We start from the raw sequence: 21,015 nt of genomic DNA on the forward strand, positions 1-21,015 counted from the left end.
TAAAAAGATACTTTCCAGAGCAGCATAAGAGCAAACACCAGACTTGAACCCCAAAAGGAATTTTTCAGGCAAAAAGATAGATATGAGCACCTGATAAAACCAGAAAGGTAATATAATGCTAATTTCAGCTGTCTACCTAATCTCTACTCGGTGGTGGCAGCCAAATTAGATATCACTGGGACTTTGGGGCATGTAGTCAGACTGTTTGTGATTGGTTGGCTTTGGTTCCACTGACTCTGAACTTCCCTGAAGTAGCAGGAGGATCACTGCTGTTGGGAAAGAGTGCTGCAGTCCTTCTCTGGAGTGGAGAGACTCTCTAAACTTTCTTCCTCGCCATCCCTTGATCTCTAAAAATGTAACTCAACTCGCTCTCTGGCAAATAAGACTAAAATAGTAACTCTGCTACTAATAGCTCTCTCTCTTTATCTGTGTTTGGGACTGATCGGTTCAGGGGGACCATGTTGGAGGGGATTTTACCCCAGATGCCCCCACCCTTGACCCTTCTGGGGGTGGTGCTGGTGCTGTTTTTGCTCTACCTGCTCTCCTCTACCCCTGGAACTGGAAAAGACCCACCAGGACCCAGACCCCTGCCTCTTTTTGGGAACCTGTTCCACCTGGACCTGAAGCGGCTCCATGTGTCTCTCTGTGAGGTAAGGGCAAAAGAGGGAAAGCAACCTATTGCTGTTGGCTTTCCAATTATTATTTTGAGTTTTTTTGCAGTTCTGAGAGAACCACTTGGTAACTTTTGAAACTTGGCACACTAATAGAACTCCAACAGAGATTCAGTAAATGAAGTTTCAGTTTCCCATTGAATGTAAAATAATAAAAAAGATTAAAATGAGAAAATTATGATTAAAAAATGATGGCCACTATCGGTTGTCAAAAAAAAGAAATCATGCCAGATTTGGGGAATGAAATGTTTTCTATTTTCTACTATTCATCCAATATGGATATTTACAGAGAATAATAATGAATGGATTTTCCTCCATTATGGATTTTTGCTAATTAGTTTTGAGAGTAATGGTCTGATTTGAACCAAACTTGCTTTGATGGATTCTCTGAAGACTGAAGCATGAAAATGTTCAATTTTAAGATGGGAAAGGAAGGCCCAAACGATGGTGGTGAGGCTGCCACTCTAAACAGGGGGTCTGGCCCAATTTAAAAAAAAAAAAAAAAAAGCACTCTCCTTTACTGCACAACCTGTCACTGTTCTGGTAATATGTTTTGGTGAATTTCCAGGTATTACCCATTGGTGTCACTCTTGCCACATTTGTATTTTGGTAAGTTTCACTTTGGCAATCAGTGGTGCGCAGGTCTAATTAGTACCCTTGTGCTGATGACTGACTCTTATTGTCTTCCGAGTGAAGTCTGATTCCCAGTTGAGTCAGCTGTGTGCCTTTCTATTTAAGCCCTGGGTTTCTTTGACACAGTTAATGTTATTTTCCATTTCACGTTTGACTCTTATTTTCATTTGTGCAAAAAAAATGTGAGGTGTGTGACTGACGATATTCATTTACCTGTCGTGGCGAGAGGGTGTTGGCCCATAAGGTCACGGCCTGAATCTTCCTCCTGTCTGGGCAAAGTGTTAAGGTTTGAATTAATTGTCCCCTTTTCTGTACACTTGCTCTCATATGCTGTGACGGCCCTCCTGTTTCCGTCCGTTTTGGGTTTTCTATTTTGCTTATTGTTCAAGCAGCCGGAGGACGGGAACTGGAGGGTCATCAGTGGAAACTGCGAGCACCTGCGCCTCATGCACTGGGTGCTTAAATGACTTTCTGCCACTCCTGCAGTTCAAGGTTTTTTTTTTATTTTTTTTTTTTTGTCCCCTGTAGACCTGAACTTTGTTTGACTAAATAAATGCAATTTTTGTTATTCCTTAAACTGGTGTGTCCCTTTTATCTTATGATTTCCGAGCGGTCGTAACATTGTAATTAAAAGACTGGCCCAGACTCCCTACAGCTTGGAGCAAGCATAAGTGATAAGACAATGTTCACCAATCACCCTATCTGTATGTAGAACTTTCTCTTCGCGCTGCTGTGTGTCTGTTTGCCGTAGCGTGCTGCTCTGGGCCAGTCCCCTCAAGCCGCCAAAGATTTCATCAACTCTCTTCCACGGAGGTCCACCTCTACACCAGTACGGCGCGATGGTGGAGCTACTGCCACAACCTCAAATCCAACCATAGAGAAGAACCACGGGGATCCTCCATCGCCGTGGTCCATCCAGAGAAGGCAATTTAGTGGATATGAAGGAATGAACTTTCATGACTTAACATATACAAGTTGTAGCAATAGACAGTCGCAGGATCCTTACTACAAAGTATTTTGGAATATTTGGAATGTAAGATGAGCTAGGCTACTAGTTGCTTCCAGTCTGACTTAACACTAGCATGCTAAATTAGCCTAGCTCCACCAGTTTGAGAGGTGATATATCTTTTTTGTTATGACTGTGTGGGCTTATCTGTTACTATAGCTATGAGTTGGTGTGGATTGGTCACAAATCAGACAATGCTTATGTTTTTACAGGTTTAGGTTTAGGTTTATTTATTTAGCACAAATTTTAGTACAAATTTGTGCAAGGTGGGAGCGAAGCCCTTACAGGCTTGTACAGAGCTCCACACCTAGCCAACACTTATTACATTTAGTACATTTAGCGGGCGAAATAAAATGTAGCCAATCCAAATCCAACATAGGATGATACGAGAAATAAAAGAAAATAGAATGTTTAAGGATTAAACATCAGTTGATACGAGAAAGAAGAAACAGACAACATAGGATGATAATTAAATATAAGATGATATAAGAAAAAAGAAACAGACAACATAGAATGATGATTAAACATAAGATGATATAAGAAAGAAGAAACAGACAACATAGAATGATGATTAAACATAAGATTATATCAGAAAGAAGAAACCGACAACATAGGAGGATGATTGAATATAGGATGATACGAAAAAGTAGAACCAGACATCATAGGATGATGATTGAACATGGGATGATACGAGAAAAAAGAAACGGACAACATAGGATGATGACTAAACATGGGATGATACAAGAAGAAGAGAAACAAATAACAGATAAATATTGAGTAGCAGTTTAGGTAGACATTAGATATTTTTTCAAATGTTTTTTAAACACAGTATGTGAGGACATAGATCTCAGTTGAGGGCTTAGTTCACTCCACAGCTTTGGGCCTCTAAAGGAAAGATTATACTGGTGTCTTGATGTTTGTGAGCGCGATAGGAATAGATTATTGTTGCTGTGTCTCGTTTGATGTGAATGGACATTGGAGGTGGAAATAAATAGATTCTGAAGGGTGTCTGGAAGTTCATGTTTTCTATACATGAATTTGTGGATGAATATGCATATATGGTATGTGTTCACTTTTTCAATCGGAAATATGTTATATTTTTTAAAAAGGGGGGCGGATGGTGCATATCTATTTGAGTGGGAGATAAACCTTAAGTATTTCTTCTGTGCTGTACGTAGTTTATTAAGATATGTAGGATAGGTCGCTGCCCAGATAATGTTACAGTAATTAATGAAAGGGAACAGGAAGCTATAATATAGAGTAAGATGAGCTGAAGAGTGAACTAAGGGACAAACTTTCCTCAATATGCCCAGCATCCTTGAAGATCTTTTGGTGACTAGGTCAATGTGATTAGACCACTTGAGGTCACTATCAATAATGATGCCTAAGAATTTAGTTTGCTGGACTAGATTGATTTCAGCATTATTTATGAGAATTTTGGCTAGTTCTTTTGGGTAGTGTTTATTTATGTTACAAAAGATCATGAAGTTGCACTTCTTCACATTGAGGGTTAGTTTGTTTCGTTGGAACCATTGCGCTACAATAGATAGTTCATTATTAACAATTCTGATCAGGGAGTGAAAATCATCGTGGGAAGCAATGAGATTTGTGTCATCCACGAACAGAACTGGAAGGAGATTTGTACATGACATGGCCATATCGTTTATATAGATTAAAAATAATAAAGGACCCAGGACTGAGCCCTGGGGGACACCAAATGTGATCTTAGATTTCTTTGAGGAAACACCATTTAGATGGACATATTGCTCTCTATTGACAAGGTAACTGGTTAACAGTTTAAGGGCAGTATCCTTCACTCCATATCTTTTGAGTTTGGCAAGCAGTATAGCATGGCATACCGTGTCAAAGGCTTTGCTTAGATCCAGGAAGACACCAAGGGCAAATTTTTTGTTATCAAGAGCTGATGAGATATAATTTACGAGCTGTATTATGGCATACTCGGTAGAGTATTTTTTACGAAATCCATATTGGTGTTTGTATAATATATTATTTACTGCAAGGTGATTGGATAGTCTAGAATAGATCAGTTTTCCTAAGATTTTAGAGATACAAGGAAGAATTGATATAGGACGGTAGTTACTAAATTCCTTAGAATCACCTGATTTGAATATGGGTATGACTTTTGCGATTTTTAGATCGTGGGGGATGGTGCCAGACAGAAGAGATAAAGAAAGAATATGAGTAAGAGGTGTGATGATGTGATCAATTGTCTCCTTGATAAGGATACTCTTGATTCCATCATGACCATGAGCTGAGTTCTTTAGAGACATGATGATGTCTCGGACTTCCTGTGAAGTTGGAGGATCGAGATTTTGGAGTGAAGAATACTGACCCCTGATCGAGTCACAAGGATCAACATTAGAGTTCTTAAAGTTAGAGGCAAGTTCAGGACCAACATTTACAAAGAAATCATTGAAACCATTAGCAATATCCGTTGGGTTGGAAAGAGATCCCTTAGTATCATTCATTTCCATAGGAGTAGCTGATGATTTTTTATTGCGTTTCATAAGATGATTGATGAGGTTCCATGTTGCCTTGATGTCATTTGATGCTAATGTGAATTTATCAGAATATAATTTTTTCTTTGTTTTTCTTACTAGGGTTGTGAATTGGTTTTTACGTTTCTTGTATGTTTCAATATTTATGGGGGTGGGGGTTATAATGGATTTCCTATAGAGGTTATTTTTTTTACGGGATAGCTTCTTTAGTTCATCTGTTATCCATGGTTTTCCTTTAGAGTTATTATTTCTGATTGTTGTCGTAATCAAAGGAAACGATGAATCAAGGGCCAAATTGAATAATTCAATAAATAATTCATAGGCTTTATTGACATCTTGCATCATGAGAACCTCATCCCATGAGGTGGAGCCAATGGCTGATTTGAAGGCGTCAAAGTTATTTCTCGAGAATTTACGGTATTTAATTGGTATATTCAAAGGAGCCATAGGCCTACTATCACTGGAAGATTCATTAAGATGAATGATTTGAAAAACAGGGAGATGATCAGAGACATTGCATATCAAGAGGCCTGAAGTGATCTCAAAATCCATTGAATTAAGGAAAATATGGTCAATAAGTGTAGCTGATGAGTTTGTGATGCGGGAAGGTTTAGTAATTGAAGGAAAAAAATTATAAGAATAGAATACATTTAGGGAGTCAGTTGTAGTTGTGAGATCACCTTTAAGCAAGTTGATATTGAAGTCACCAAGTAGAATACATAGTTTGGATTCATTGTTGATTCTATCAAGTGTGGAATGAAGTGCATCAATAAAAGTATTTATATCCGAATCAGGTGGTCGATATATGGAACCGATCAAAATGCTCTTTCCAAGAAGTTTCTGACATGATGGTATTTCCACGAATATTGATTCCACAGTAGTAGTATCAAGGTCAACACTAAGTTCTTTTCTGGGAATAAAGTTGTACATCTTAGATGTATAAAGTGAGACTCCTCCTCCTTTTTTGACATTTCTACAGGAATGAACTGCATTAAATTGAGAGAAGGGGTATAGGCTATAATTATCATCTGTTAACCATGTTTCCGAGAAGGCCATAACTGAGAAAGAATGTGATAAAGTAGACAGATAGGTTTTTAATGTATCATAGTTTTTAGGGAGACTCCTAATATTCAAATGGAAGGTGGAAAAAGCATTTAGATCTGGGTTAGCATCCATGATTCATTTGAGTTTCAGAATAGTACTTACAAGACAGTTTTAAAGAATGTAGGTCAATTTGATTGATGTCTGGATTAAAATGAAAATCATAAATACCATCATTGTCCATGTTTCGCTCAAATGGGTTGAAGACTAGAGAGTCCATGGGGGGGACAGTCGTCCCTGTATTGGTTATATCAACAGAAGCCATAGTAGATTTGCAGTAATATCACGCTTCCGATCCAGACCTACGGTTTTTCGTCTGTGCGGTCTGTGTTTGTTTTTGTACATAGTTTTTCCCACCCCTTCCCCGTTACAGACAGTCATATTCTTTGTTAGAACATCAACATTGGGGCATCGGTACAGCAATTGGCAGGACGATCGCACGCATATGTTCTATCTTATACACGTTTATATTTTAAGACAGATCTTAGCCGTATAATATGTCGACGCAGTCATTGAATATATTATCACTCAATGTGAATGGCCTAAACTCCGCTATCAAACGAACTCGTGTTCTTGAGTATCTACATCGTAAAAAGGTGGACATTGACATTGCCTGATCCAAGAAACGCACCTAAAACAATGCGATGTGGCACGATTTTAAAATAAACGTTACAGATTAATTGTATCATCGTGCGCCCTAAACAAGACCAAGGGAGTATGTATCCTTCTTAACCGAAAAATGTCCTGCGATGTAAATATCACTGGTAATGATGAGAATGGAAGACTTGCTTTTGCCCGTGTTAGCATACTCAATCATAAATTGGCGTTCACATCCATATACTGTCCAAATGAACCTGACAGAGACTTCTTTGCTTACATTGGAAACACTTTATTAGAACAAAATGACTGTTCTTTAGTGGTGGGAGGTGATTTCAATGCAGTTCTTAATCCATCTCTTGATGAATCTAATTCAGATGCAATCGTCAATCCTTCATCTAGCCTATTGAATACACTTATCACAGATTTAAATCTTGTTGATATTTGGCGTATGCAGAATGCTACTGCTAGGGATTACACATTTTTCTCCAATAGACATAAGACATTCTCCCGGATAGATTATATTTTTCTTAGCCCAACCTTAATTGCCGGACATACGTCCATTACTATCTCACCAATTCTCCTATCTGATCACTCTGCATTATTATGCAACGTCGATCTGCCCAACATTAAGACAAAGGCCCCCAGGTGGCGTTTAAACACATCTTTACTAACTAACTCTGGATTTATTAGTTCACTCAAAGTTCAATTAAAAGCTTTGCTAGATATTAACTCAAAGGAATGCTCCAATCCACAAGTTTTATGGGAGGCCACAAAGTGCTTTATTTGTGGTTTCTGTATTTCATTCTCCTCAACTCTAGCTAAAACAAAAGCTTCCCAGATCACAAATCTTGAAAACAAAATAGAATCGTTAGAGAACTTACAAAAACATAGCTTCTCAGATGATCAGTCTAAACTGCTGACATCTTTGAAAGATAAATACAATACACTGGCTGTATCAAAGGCCGAATTTATGCTGCATAGAACTAGACAAAAGTACTACTTTGAATCAGAGAGGCCTAGTCATCTGCTGGCTCTTATGCTTAAGGAATGTGAAACAAAAGCTCACATCCCAGCAATAAATAAACCTGATGGCAAAATTACAACCAATCCGCAGGCCATCAAAAATACATTTTTAACATTTTATGAAAATCTATACAAATCAGAGATTGCTTATGACGATGCTACCTGTAAGCATTTTCTTGACAAATTGGAGCTTCCCTGCCTCGAACAAACAGACCAAGATGATCTGGAAGCCGCGTTAAAGCTGGATGAACTACATAGAGCTTTGAAATATCTCAATAAAGGCAAATCGCCTGGCTTGGATGGCCTCCCACCAGAGCTTTATGTAGAACTTTGGGACATTGTGGACACACTCATGCTTGATTCATTTAACTTTGCAATCAAGAGTGGGACATTTCATAGAGACCAAAAAACAGCACTCATCACCTTACTCTTGAAAAAGGGAAAAGATCCCTTTGAGTGCTCTAGTTTTAGACCAATATCCTTACTTACAAGTGATCTTAAGATGTATGCCAAAGTACTTGCTCTGCACCTGGAAAAAGTTATTCAATCTCTAGTCAATGAAGACCAAACAGGCTTTATCAAGGGACGCTATGCATCTGATAACATGAGAAGGCTGCTACACATTATAGATATGGCAGAGACACACCCAAATCCTTGTGCCGTGTTTTCACTTGACGCAGAGAAAGCCTTTGATAGGATAGAGTGGAAATATATGTGGGCAGTATTACAACGTTTTGGTTTCAGACATAACTTTATAGCAATGGTCAAGGCGCTATACCACTCACCTTTAGCAAGTATTCTAACAGGGGACATAATATCTTCTCCATTTACCCTACAGCGTGGAACAAGACAGGGGTGTCCACTCTCGCCACTTTTATTTTGTCTTTCTCTGGAACCTTAGGCACAAGCCATTAGGCAATCTACAGCTTCCCCTATGAAAATTGGTCATCATAATCATATTATATCTCTATATGCGGATGAATGCGGATGAATTTTGTTCTTAGATAACTTTGACACCTCTATTCACCCAGTCATTAAGGAATTTGATAATTTCAGCAGCCTGTCAGGCTACTGAATTAATTGGACAAAATACTCCTATTCCCACCTATATTCAGACCAAATGCTCTTTTACCTATCTGGGCATTACAGTCTATAAAAACATACATAAAATTAACAGAGACAACTTCAACATTATGCTAAGCAAAATAAAATCAGACATCCATAGATGGAAGAATCTAAAGACGTCTCTTCAAGGTAGAATTAATACAGTTAAAATGAACATATTGCCCCGTCTCAATTTCCTTTTCTTTATGTTACCACTCTGTCCCCCTCCAAATTACTTGAAAGACATTCACTCCATGATTTCCAGTTTTATTTGGGATGGGAGACGGCCTAGGGTTCGTTTGACTACACTGCAACGACCCAAACTGCTGGGTGGTTTGGCAGTACCAAACTTTGAACTTTACTATTGGTCTTTTCAGATCAGAGCACTCAGCACATGGGTTGACCCACAGTCTACCACTGCATGGAAATTGATTGAATCTGCTAAAATATTACCACACAAGCTGCAAGACATCCTATTCTCTAGCGTAACAAACAAAACAATAAAAAATAATTTTGGGCCCATCATTGTAAACTCTATACAGGTGTGGAAGAAAGCAGAACGTTGGATGGGCGCCCCTTCTAAATTCTGTCAGAACACTCCACTATGGCATAACCCAAGGTTATTATGCGGTAACAAGCCATTTCATCAACCATCTTGGTCATCTCTTGGAGTGAATACATTAGGTGATATATATGACACTCAAGGTCTTTGTTACATACAACACTTAAGAACACGCTTTTCTCTTCCTGCGTCCGCTTATTTTGTTTACTTTCAACTAAGATCTGCCTTAAAAACATATGGAGTTCCCTGGAATTCTCCTTTCCCCTCACATCCCATGTTACAATGGATTCTTGGAACTCTTTCTCATCCAGGATAATTTCCTGGGCTAGGGACAACAACAACTAGACAATCTTTGTTGTGATCTATCTGCTGTTTTTGTTGCTTTATGTATTGTCTTACCAACCTGATGCTTTTTCTTTTTTTTTCTTTTTCTTTTCTCAATTTAACATACGACTTTTGATATGTCTGTAACAATCCCCCCCCCCCCTCCATTTGGAAAAAAAATAAAAATGTTGATCACAAAAAAAAAGAAGTTTGGCAAACAATTCTGGCAAACAGCTGATTAAAATAATTGTTAGATACAATGGGGATATATAGCTGGGTGTCATTGGCATAAATGTAAAAAAAGCATAATTTCACCAGTTCACCCAAAGGAAGTGAATGCGTAGATCAGGAGGGCAATTCTGGCCAATGCAGGTTTTTGTTTCCACACAATGGCTGTACTGCACATGGCTGTACAGTGATGTTGTGTTTTATGTTCATGAATAACAGGACAAAAAAACTATTGACTGCAAAATGATGGCTTGGCTACAGTCACAGAGCAAGTGCCACTGACATTGAGTTAATCTATTTCCTGTCTCCACAGCTGTCTAAGAAATATGGATCTGTGTTCACTTTACACTTGGGCCCAAAGAAGGTGGTTGTCCTGGCAGGCTGCAAGACTGTCAAACAGGCGCTGGTAAACTACGCAGAAGAGTTTGGAGACCGGGAAATTGCGCCCATATTTAGAGAGAGCTTGCAAGGACACGGTATGCAATCATGTCCAGTCCTATTCGTCTGTTGCTTTGACCATCTGCATATAGTCTACCAAGCACCGACAGATTTTGGCCAGTCATCGCACCAAAGTGACGGAGAGAGAGACGGAGAGTTCTGGATAGAGCTCCCATGTTTCTCCTTGCGCCTCTTCTTTTTTGTGGAGGTTGTCTGTGACCTGCTTCTGTGCCACAGGGTTGACCGAGAGCTTTACATTTACATTTCAGTCATTTGGCATACTTGTCGTTCAAAGCGACACGTTACAAGAGCATAGGTTCTTCCACAGGTAAAAGCATGAAATCCATAAGTAGTAAAATACACATGAAGGACTCTTCTAAACAAGTGACAGTGACAGTGATGAAGGTGACAGTGCTCTGAGAGGTGCTTGCTTGTGTTTCTGCTTTGTCTTTCTGCTGAACTGTCTTCATTTGCACACATGATAACAAGCCTGCAGATTCCAAGGCACAAGATACATTCTGCCCCCCCCCCCCCCCATGGTGTCCTGTCCTCTCCCAGGTATTGTATTCTCCAACGGAAACTCCTGGAAGGAGATGAGACGCTTCTCCCTCACCAACCTGCGAGACTTTGGAATGGGCAAGAGGGGGAGTGAGGAGAAGATCATTGAGGAATGTCGCCACCTCATCGAGGTGTTTGAGAATTTTAAAGGTGAGAACGAAATGACGGGTGGCCTGTAGCGTAGCGGTTAAGGTAAATGACTGGGACATGCAAGGTTCTAATCCTGGTGTAGCCACAATAAGATCCGCACAGCCATTGGGCCCTTGAGTAAGGCCCTTAACCCTGCATTGCTCCAGGGGAGGATTGTCTCCTGCTTTGTCTAATCAACATTGTACATCATTGGCAGTTGATTAATGTAATTAGCCTGGATTCAATTTCTGCTAATGTGCCAGAGTTAGCCAGTCCCAGGGCCACATGCTCTGTCTGCGGGCGTAGCCGGAGCATCGGGTGGAAACTCAGAGAGATTGTGCTAACTTCATGCGATTGAGGAGCTTTATATTATCCCTGCTAACCAAACCCTCAGAAGTATTGTTCCCACTCTGTCCCGGATCATTCAGCCGTTATTGCCACCTCTGAACTGTAACAAGCTGCTAACTGCTCTTAATTATACGCTTTCAATATCCAGCTACTTAATCCATAATATGTCAGAAACATCTATTTCATATTTGCATCCCAGGGATTCAAATGAACTAATATTGTCATAATGTCAACTAATGTTTTCATTATTTTCATCTGTAAAAAAAATAAAAATATGTAGTGCAGCTCAAAATACATGTTTTCAGCCTTAACTGATCCAGATATTGGGATATTGGTAGCAGTAGACTGGGTTCCAGGGACTGGGAGTTTAGAATCCACTATCCAATAGCGTACCTGTATGCAATTATTACATGGTTTTTGTTCATTCTTTTTTGGTCTTTAGGTGTGCCTTTCAACACCATTCAGCCACTGAATTACTCCGTCTCCAACGTAATCAGCGCCATCATATACGGCTTCCGCTTTGACGACACTGACCCTGCCTTCCAACAAATGGTCAACAGCACCAATGAAAATATCCAGCTGTGTGGTTCAGCGGAAATACTGGTACTAGTGCTACGTAAATATACTTCTTTCTAAAGGTAGACATTGTTATAACATTTTTGGGGCACTTAAATGGCATGGTAAAGGCTGGAGCAAAGGAATTGACCTTTCTGTTCCAATACTTTTGGATGGGGACTGTAAATCCCCTTTTTAATTAAAGATGACAGTCTGCACTTCAACATCATATTCATTGATTTACTGCAAATCCAATGTGTACAGACCAAAAAAAAAGAAAAAAAGATTTCACTGTCCAAATATTTATGGACCTCATTGTAGCTTGTAGTCTCCTTAAAGACAAGCTTCAATATTCTTGCAAAAAAAAATGTTGATTTTGAATGGACTTTCCCAATGACAGAGATGCCTATAGCTTTCTTTACCTTCCAAACATTGGTCCAGCTCATGTCTACATTGAACACTATTTAAACCTCATATGGACTGCAGGTGGCAGTGAGGTTGATTTCTCAAATCTGGGAGGAAGGAGTTGTTTGGGATTGATGTTCTGTTTAAAAAAAAAAAATTCTGGTTCTGATCCTGAGCTGTTTTTTGGTTTTGGCGGGCTGCAGGTGTACAACATGTTCCCCTGGCTGCGCTGGTGTTGTGGCTGGTGGCTGATGAATCGGACCCAGATTTTGAAGCAGGACAAATGCAACATCAGCAAGATTAAGGGGCTGGCGCAGGGACTGAAGGACACGCTCAACCCCCAGGAGCTCAGGGGATTTGTGGACTCCTTCCTAGTTCAGCAGCAGGAGGTATGGAGCGGGAGAACTGGACTAGGACTGCTGGCAGTTAAACTGTCCTCGGTTTTGTCCTTAACTATCGGACTTCATGCTGGACAAACCTTTCTGCATTATTTGAAGAAGCTTTTTAATGTTAGCAGGGCTTATGCTTATGACATTATAGATGTATATATTTAGATTTCAAAAAAGCATTTGATAAGGTAGCACATGACAAACTCATTATCAAAATGAGGACAATAGGAATTTCAGAGTGGGTTTGGAACTGGCTACAGGATAGAACAAAAAGAGTAGGGTATTGTGGGAAGTGGTGTCCCACACGGTTCAGTGCTGGGGCCACTGCTCTTTTACTTTTATTTACATAAATAGCCTTAACAGAGGCATTGAAAGTGCTTTTGTTAAATAAGCTGGCACTACACTACCAAAGTTTGTAGGAATCAGTTGAAGAGTTAATGTGTGATAAATGGCAGTTCCACTCCTGCAATCATTTCATGTTAGCTAAAAAAAGGAGTGTTGTGTTGTGTTGAGTGCTGTGTTTGCAAACAAGTACCACATTTATCATGCACTGAAATATATTTTTAACATCTTTCATAAATTGTTTGTCCAACTAATGCTTTATTTTGTGCGTGGCGTTCTGTACCTGTTCAGGAGTCAGACCAGCCAAGTTCCTACTTCCACAACGACAACCTGAACATTACTGTCTACAACCTGTTTGCAGCAGGGACAGATACCTCTGCAACCACCCTGAGATGGGGCCTGCTGCTGATGGCTAAGTACCCGCACATACAGGGTAGGGAAATGCGTACATACACAAACACACACACACATAAAGACTCCTAAACTGCGAATTCCAACTCAGTTTGACTTTTAATCATCACAGTTGCGTAATGTCTCCCGTGTACAGAATCCCCACAGTCAAATGACATTACAAACCGTTTTTATAGTACCGTTACCTGTGCTTGTTATGATATTTATGAGTGGCGTGCCGTTTGCATTGTATGAATGGCATGTTTGCCTTGTGTGTATGAATGGGCATGTGTGGCAAACTCACCCAGGTGAGCCGCGCTTCTGCGACATGGATGCGCACTCACATTTTTTTGACATATGCCGCACTTTCATTCAGACCACACGTTTTACATGGGATTTAAGTCTGGATAATGAGATGGCCATTGAAGAACACAGATCCACATTTCTGTCATAACCAAGACTCAAGCTTCTTAGCAGAGGCAACCAGATTTTCTGCCAAGATTCCTTTCTACTTTGTTGAATTAATTTTGCCATTGATATTAATTAGTGCCCCTCAAAACATCAATGACCACTATATTTCACAGTCTGAGATGCTTCTCCTTGAATGCATAATATTTTCTTCCAGTCATAATTCCAATGAGGTTTGGCTTTGTTTACTGTGCTCAGTAAGGGCTGTCATCATGCCACCCTTCGGAAGAGTTTGCTGGTACAGAGGTACAATTTTATGGGGTTTTTTAGACTTGGTGACCCCAAAACAAAACACAACCAATCTGTTCAATTCTTAAACTGCGATCCTTGGGTTACTTATGGTCCTCCACCTCACCATCATCCCTACCATGGGAATAATTTGCTCTTTCATCCTCTTCCTGGCAAATTTGCAACAATTCCATGTGTTTTACACCTTTTTATTATTTCACTTACAGGGCTAAGTGTTATGTCTAACCGTTTATGGATGTTTTTGTTGCCATTACCCGATTTGTGATGGTCAATTACCATCTGTGTCTTCTGAATTGACAGTTCTTTAGGTTTCCCCATGCTGACGGTTGACAAAGGGATTATTTATGCTTGTTGCCTCATTTTTATACTCTGGTGTAATGGAATGACACAATTTTAGACTGAGATGAACAAGATTAAAGTAAAATTGTATTGCCAATTTCACTTAGTTTGATTTTATTCACAATAATTGTTAGGGGTGCCAATAATTTTAGTACCTGTGTTTTTCTGAAAAAAAAAAGAAATTATAGATGACTAAATAAAAGGCATGTATGAAAATAAAAGTAGTTTTCCCATATGTCTGAACATAAAACAAAGATCATTATCCATGTTTTTTATATGCAGCATTTTTTCGACATTTTTATTAATTACATTACATTATTGGCATTTGGCAGACTCTTATCCAGAGCGACGTACAGTTGATTAGACTAAGCAGGAGACAATATTCCCCTGGAGCAATGCAGGGTTAAGGGCCTTGCTCAAGGGTCCAATGGCTGTGTGGATCTTATTGCAGCCAATAATTCTGGAGCCCATTGTTTGTGCATACACAGACAAATAAGTTTGTGCACCAAGTTGCACGCACACCCTAATTAGATGAAATAGTCTTTCTTGGCCTTCACGATTGTTGAAGAGAATCCCTGTCTTTCCGCACAGTATTTACCAGTGTCAATTAGTGTGGCTGCACTTCAACCTCACTCTAATGGGTGTGGTGTATTAATATTAATGAGTTTCTGTAAAATCATGGTTAATGATCCAGTGTACCAACTTTATATATCTCTCTGTTTCTGTGTCTCTGGGGTGCAGACCAGGTTCAGGAGGAGCTGAGTCGGGTCATTGGGGACCGGGAACCCCGGATGGAGGACCGGAGGAACCTGCCCTACATAGACGCCGTGATCCACGAGACCCAGAGACTGGCTAACATTGTACCCATGAGCCTTTTCCACACCACCAGCTGTGACGTCACCTTCCAGGGACACTTCATCAAGAAGGTTCTATCACCTCCCCTCAGAGACTCAGAGACCTTCCCTCAGTTCTACCTTCCCTCTCTTCCTCTCTCATTCTCTGTTCCCTCCCTCCCTCTCTTCCTCTCTCATTCTCTGTTCCCTCCCTCCCTCTCTTCCGCTGTCATTAATCATAGAGTGACTGTTTTATTTAAACTCTTTGTTCACTGGAGCATATAGGGAAAACGACAAAATGTGTCAGTGTCCAAATACTTATGGACTGCACTGTATGTACAGATATCAAGAGGTGTATATATAGATAAAATGACTTGGGGACAGATAGTGAGAGTATGTTGGTCCAAGACCAGATGCACGGGTAGTGACTGCCAGATACGAGTGTTTCTGGTTGTGTTCCGCCATGTACATATTATACCTTGCATTTCCTTTCAAAATGTTCACTCTTTTTGTGTGTATGTATGATTGGATGTGTGTTTTACAGGGAACTATGGTGATCCCACTCCTGACGTCAGTGCTGCAGGATGAGGAAGAGTGGGAGACCCCCCACAGCTTCAACCCCGGCCACTTCCTGGATGAGAAGGGCTGCTTCATCAAGCGAGATGCCTTCATGCCCTTCTCTGCAGGTGCAGCACAGTGCAGTACATGGCAAATCAAAGCTCTCTAATCTTTAACCAATGCAAGAATGCTACAGATATGACACATCAGCTTTCCGATCCACAGGTTGCTGTTTTCAGAAGCGAGACACACTTCATTTTATACTAAGGGTACTCTGCAGACTCAGCAGATTTTTTTAATGACTGAAGGCCTATGGTCTGTACATTCTCATTCTGCTGTGAAAAAACATGGGGATTGTTGTCCCCTGTTGTTGCAGAAAGTGCTGTGATTATCTCTCCTGCAGCTGTATTTAAGTGCTGTGATTATCTCTTGCTCGCAGGGCGACGGGCCTGTCCGGGAGAGAGCCTGGCCAGGATGGAGCTCTTCCTCTTCTTCACCTTCCTCCTGCAGAGGTTCCGCTTCACACCACCACCGGGGGTGTCTGAGGATGAGCTGGACCTGACACCAGCTGTGGGGCTCACCCTCAGCCCTTCTCCCCACCAGCTGTGTGCTGTGAGCCGGGCCTAAACCCCACTCCAGCTGATGGGTGCGAATCTCACCTTTTCTGTTCTTCACCAAACCTTTCTTGGTCACAAGTTACAGGAACTTTTGTTTGACTCACAGTATAAGTGTCAGCTTATTATTGTCATTATTATTCAATGTATTTCTCCCCTCCACCACTGTGAATACCTTGATCCATCCATTTCCTGAATTTACTGAAGAAATGGACCCTACCTTCCAGGTTTGAGACTGAAATGTTAAATTCTTTACGATACATGTAGATTACATGTCGACTTTCTTTGATTATTTCAGAAAGTGCTTCAATGGTTAAAATAGAGATAAAGTTGAGGTCATTTTGCATTTTAGTGTCATTTCCACTGACCCTTGGAATGCAAAGTATTAATGTTTTCCGTAAGTGATCAGCCCCTGCATATATTCAATCACTGCAATCAGAAGTTCCGCTACTTCGGGATGCCTGGCACCTCCCCCTCGCCGCACCTGCACTTCTATGCCATATGCCATAGATTATAATAGCATTCATATACAGTTATTGTTTTACTCTGGATATTCTAGGTGCCAACTGTCGTATACTCGTTGATGTATTCTCCAAGTTAGTTGATGTGTTCTTCAAGGGTTCAAAATCCATGTGGTCACACTAGGACTCGGAACTGTACTTTCCATCGCATTTGTCCCGATTTGTTCGATTTGCACTTCCTTGTGCACATCATGATAAATATAAGTATTTAACGGGTTCAGCTGATTCAGATTCAAACCAAAGGAAACAAGGCCTCACCTCCCTCGTTCTCGACACACAAACCCTTGTGCTCCTCTCAACAAAAATGCAACCACAAAGACATTATCATTTCTGTCTATTTGCTAAAAAACACTATTATTAAATTCACTACCATCCATGTAAAAATGAACTGTGCAATCTGTGTCTGAATGTAAGGAAATAAAGGTTTAAATCTGTCTGCGTTCCCTGTCTGCATTGACTATTCTCATCGACCTCATCTTAACCCTCTATGGTACCCATTATGAAATAGCACTTCAAAAAATCAATTTGTGTGTTTGTTTTTTTTGTTTTTTTCCCTCCTTTGACCTTAACATCAATTCTACAATTCTTTTTTCAGGTTTAACCTTTCATCTTCTTTTTAGGTGATTGCTATCAGGGGACCCATAAGGGGTATCTTTTTTCCCCAAAAGGAGAGCCCCATTATAAATGGCAACTATATAAATGTCAACCATTTATTGAATTTATTTTCAACAACAAAACAACATAACACATTTTTTTTTTATCACAAACATGAATGTTATAGAACATAGTAGAACAATGAACAGCTATGGAAATGACTTGTCCCTAGCTTGCATATCACCTCAGCCATTGAGGTCTTATACCTATACCAAACAATTAATTTTTTTATCTTGAGTCAATCTTCAACCTATCCAAAGTTTAGGATGGTGGCGCACTTCTAACACCCCATTTTGGGGCATCAACTTATGCCTAAATTAACTTCATTGTATTTTTAATGAGATATATCTTCCTTGTTTATTACCTGGTGTATTTGAATTTATGAAGGAAGAACAATATCTTATAACACTTACATGAATTTATTAAAACTGGACAGTGAAAATGTGGAGAAAAAAAATCGCATTTATGGTCCGATATCACTGAGAATTCCCAAGATACCAAACATCAAATTATTTAGCAGTTTGCTTGTAGAATTATGGTCATTTAAAAATCGGATTTCAATTGCCCATTTGGAGCCGGCTCCATTCTACAGAGATAACCTCATCTAATCCAGGAATGCAAACAACATTCACTGTGCTAGCAGGGTGCCAGCTAACAGCAGTTAACAAACAGTGCTATCGCTTCCAACTGCCCTGTAGCCCGCATGGGACAAACTATCACATGGCATGTGATACCAAGAGGATATCAGATCTGAGTTAAAACCCCCTTGTGCAGATTCCTAAAATGGCAACCATTATGTTCTACTTTGAGGTTTTATGAGTTGAGTTGTCCAACGATATCTTACCTGAGGAATGAGTACTGAGTGTCTTTTCATGGTGATGAGCTGAACAAAACATCTGTTAATGATAACAAAGAGGAAGAATCGAAGGCGGTGGCCAACCACACTTGGAATAATTTGTCGCCAATGTGTTTTCTGTGCATATACATTCATTTTACAGTACCACAACACTTGTTCATACTATCACCACCTTACCAGAGTAAAACGTTGTCATGGCAAGCTCTTTCTCCTCGCTCCACAGGCACTGATTGGCAGCCATGACTGAAAAAAATGTTTCTTTTTGAGACTGGGAGATCACATGACAAAATATCGGAATTGTGATTGGATGATTCACGAAAGTTGTTCATCTAGGGGCGACATGGCTCAGGCAGTAAGAGCAGTCGTCAGGCAGTCGGAGGGTTGCCAGTTTGATCCCACCGCCCGGCCTGTGTCGAAGTGTCCTTGAGCAAGACACCTAACCCCTAAATGCTCCTGACGAGCTGGTCGGTGCCTTGCATGGCAGCCAATCGCTGTTGGTGTGTGAGTGTGTGTATGAATGGGTGAATGAGAAGCATCAATTGTACAGCACTTTGGATAAAGGCGCTATATAAATGCCAACCATTTACCATCAAGTTGCTGCTGTTTTCTGGATAAAAAAATTTGCCCAACACCTGTAATTATCAAGGCAAAAGTAGTTACTGGCAACTGATGCCGTCTCCTCTATTTGTTCAGTTCAGTTCAGTTCAGTTTATTCTTTGTCCCAAACGGGCAATTTGTTTGCAGCAGGACCACACACATACCACACAACAATAGGCATAACACAATACAGACAGACAGACATATTCTGCACAAGAAGCATAATAAATAGTTCAGTTGTGATAAATATTGGCAGTGCATTAAAAACTGAGTCATTTAAAATCAAGATACAGTTTCAATAAATATAAGGTAGATATAAAAAGAGGTAGTGGATGGGGGTAGGGGGAGAAAGAGGGATAAAGGAATTTTAGTACCTCTGGTCTAAAGCAATGGGAGTGTTAAATCGTAAGACAGATGGCAACAACATGTATTCTGTATACAGAGGATGACTTGTATCTTGATAGATATTCATGGCTTTGTTAAACACCTGCTTGTTGAAATACTCAGTAAGACTATTGAACTTCACTCCCACTATCTTATTGGCCACATTCACAATTTTAGAAAGTGCATTCTTGTCTTTGATAGTGACGTTTCCATACCAGCAGATAATGGAGAACGTCAGGACAGACTCAATAAAAGCTCTATAGAACAGTGTCATCAATGTTTTATCCACCTGAAACTTAGCAAGTTTCCTGAGGAATGCAACCAACGTTGTGGCAGGGTGCCAGCTGGCAACAGTTAGCAGACAATCGCTTCAACTGCCCTGCAGCCCGTATGGAACAAACTGTCACGCTAGGAGGCTGCACTCACGGCTGAGACAACCTCTTCACCACATCGCTTGTCATGATTGCATGAGATATTACCCACTGTCTCCCTGTGAGCATTCAATGATCTTCCCACTGGCCGGCATGACATTGCAATAAGCTTGTAATTCCTTTTGGAAAGTTAGTGCTGTGCGGTTGTGCTCCCTGCTTAAAAAAAACAACTAGGTTTTGAAACAGCTGGGAGCTGGTTGACCAGTTCAGACCAGCTACACACTCAGTATGGTTTGACCATCTCAAGTTATGTTTTGAAACAGCTGGTAGCTGGTCATTTCAAGCTGGTCATAGCTGGATTTTACAGAAGGGCTGTCTTGACTGCATGAAGAGGAGACTTTGGTACCCAAAAACAAATAAAATGGAATTGCTAGTCTTGTTTGGCTAGATAAGCTGTTAATTGTTAATATATTTACGTTGTGCTGTATAAAAACAGTTTTTAGATCTATATATATATATAATCTATTAATCAGGTAAATCAAATAGGCCCTAGTCCTTTGTTGTACTGTTATCACTTGAAATTGTACTTGCCTCTTGGGTCTTTCAGCGCACTTGTCCCTGGTTATGGGTATGCACTTTGCACTTTGTTGTATGTCACTCTGGATAACAGCATCTGCCAAATGCCAATAATGTAATGTAATGTAATATCTTCCACTCCCTGAAGAAGTATTTGTCTAAGTCTTTGTTGAGTGGATCATGCCTTTATATAACCATAAAGAGTGCCTTTATTTTTTTCTTTCTTCATTTACTCACTGAGACTCGTTACACCAGAGATCAACCCCTATTCTTAGGCCTGTATACTCCATTTACCTGTGGAATGTGTTTGGCTCCATTTTCTTTTTTGTCAACTACAAAGAATGGTGCTAATCTTTACACTATGGAAAACAAATGCATCTTTTGGACCGAGAACAACATGTACATCACAAAAAGAAAATAACAGAAACTGCTTGACTTTTTCTACCAGTTTTTCTACCATGTATTTCAGCTCATGTGATTACGCCTGAAAACTGAGTTGCCCGAGATCAGTCAATACAGACATTTGGCTTTTTCAACATTTATTTGCTTAAGTTTATAAACAGTTTTCACCGTTCGCTTTAAATCTCTGAAAATCTGCATGATTTGACATTTAACAAATTGAATTAAACCTGATTAAAACGCAGGAAAATAACAGAATTCAATGCCAAAA

General features: G+C 40.0%; 1 protein-coding gene across 2 annotated transcripts; it reads left to right on the plus strand.

Moving 5' to 3' along the window:
- Window positions 1-269: 269 nt before the first annotated feature.
- LOC133118687 (cytochrome P450 2K1-like) lies at window positions 270-17,341 on the plus strand. Of its 2 annotated transcripts, none has more exons than XM_061228838.1 (9): window positions 270-650; window positions 10,085-10,247; window positions 10,768-10,917; window positions 11,687-11,847; window positions 12,408-12,593; window positions 13,227-13,368; window positions 15,123-15,307; window positions 15,759-15,900; window positions 16,212-17,341. In XM_061228838.1, exons 1-9 carry the CDS (start codon window positions 459-461, stop codon window positions 16,397-16,399), a joined length of 1,509 nt encoding a protein of 502 aa, XP_061084822.1. In that variant the 5' UTR covers window positions 270-458; the 3' UTR covers window positions 16,400-17,341. The 2 variants fall into 2 exon arrangements, with proteins under 2 accessions (XP_061084822.1, XP_061084830.1); XM_061228846.1 differs by lacking the exon at window positions 16,212-17,341 and adding an exon at window positions 15,998-16,157.
- Window positions 17,342-21,015: the final 3,674 nt, after the last annotated feature.

Source organism: Conger conger, chromosome 2, assembly GCF_963514075.1.
Source record: "Conger conger chromosome 2, fConCon1.1, whole genome shotgun sequence".
Classification (NCBI taxonomy): domain Eukaryota; kingdom Metazoa; phylum Chordata; class Actinopteri; order Anguilliformes; family Congridae; genus Conger; species Conger conger.

Bases quoted from the DNA above. Each gene is read 5' to 3' on its own strand.
- LOC133118687 (XM_061228838.1), top strand. From the start codon at position 459: ATGTTGGAGGGGATTTTACCCCAGATGCCCCCACCCTTGACCCTTCTG. The intron at 651-10,084 runs GTAAGGGCAAAA...CTGTCTCCACAG, and splicing joins TCCATGTGTCTCTCTGTGAG to CTGTCTAAGAAATATGGATC. The intron at 11,848-12,407 runs GTACTAGTGCTA...GGCGGGCTGCAG, and splicing joins GTGGTTCAGCGGAAATACTG to GTGTACAACATGTTCCCCTG.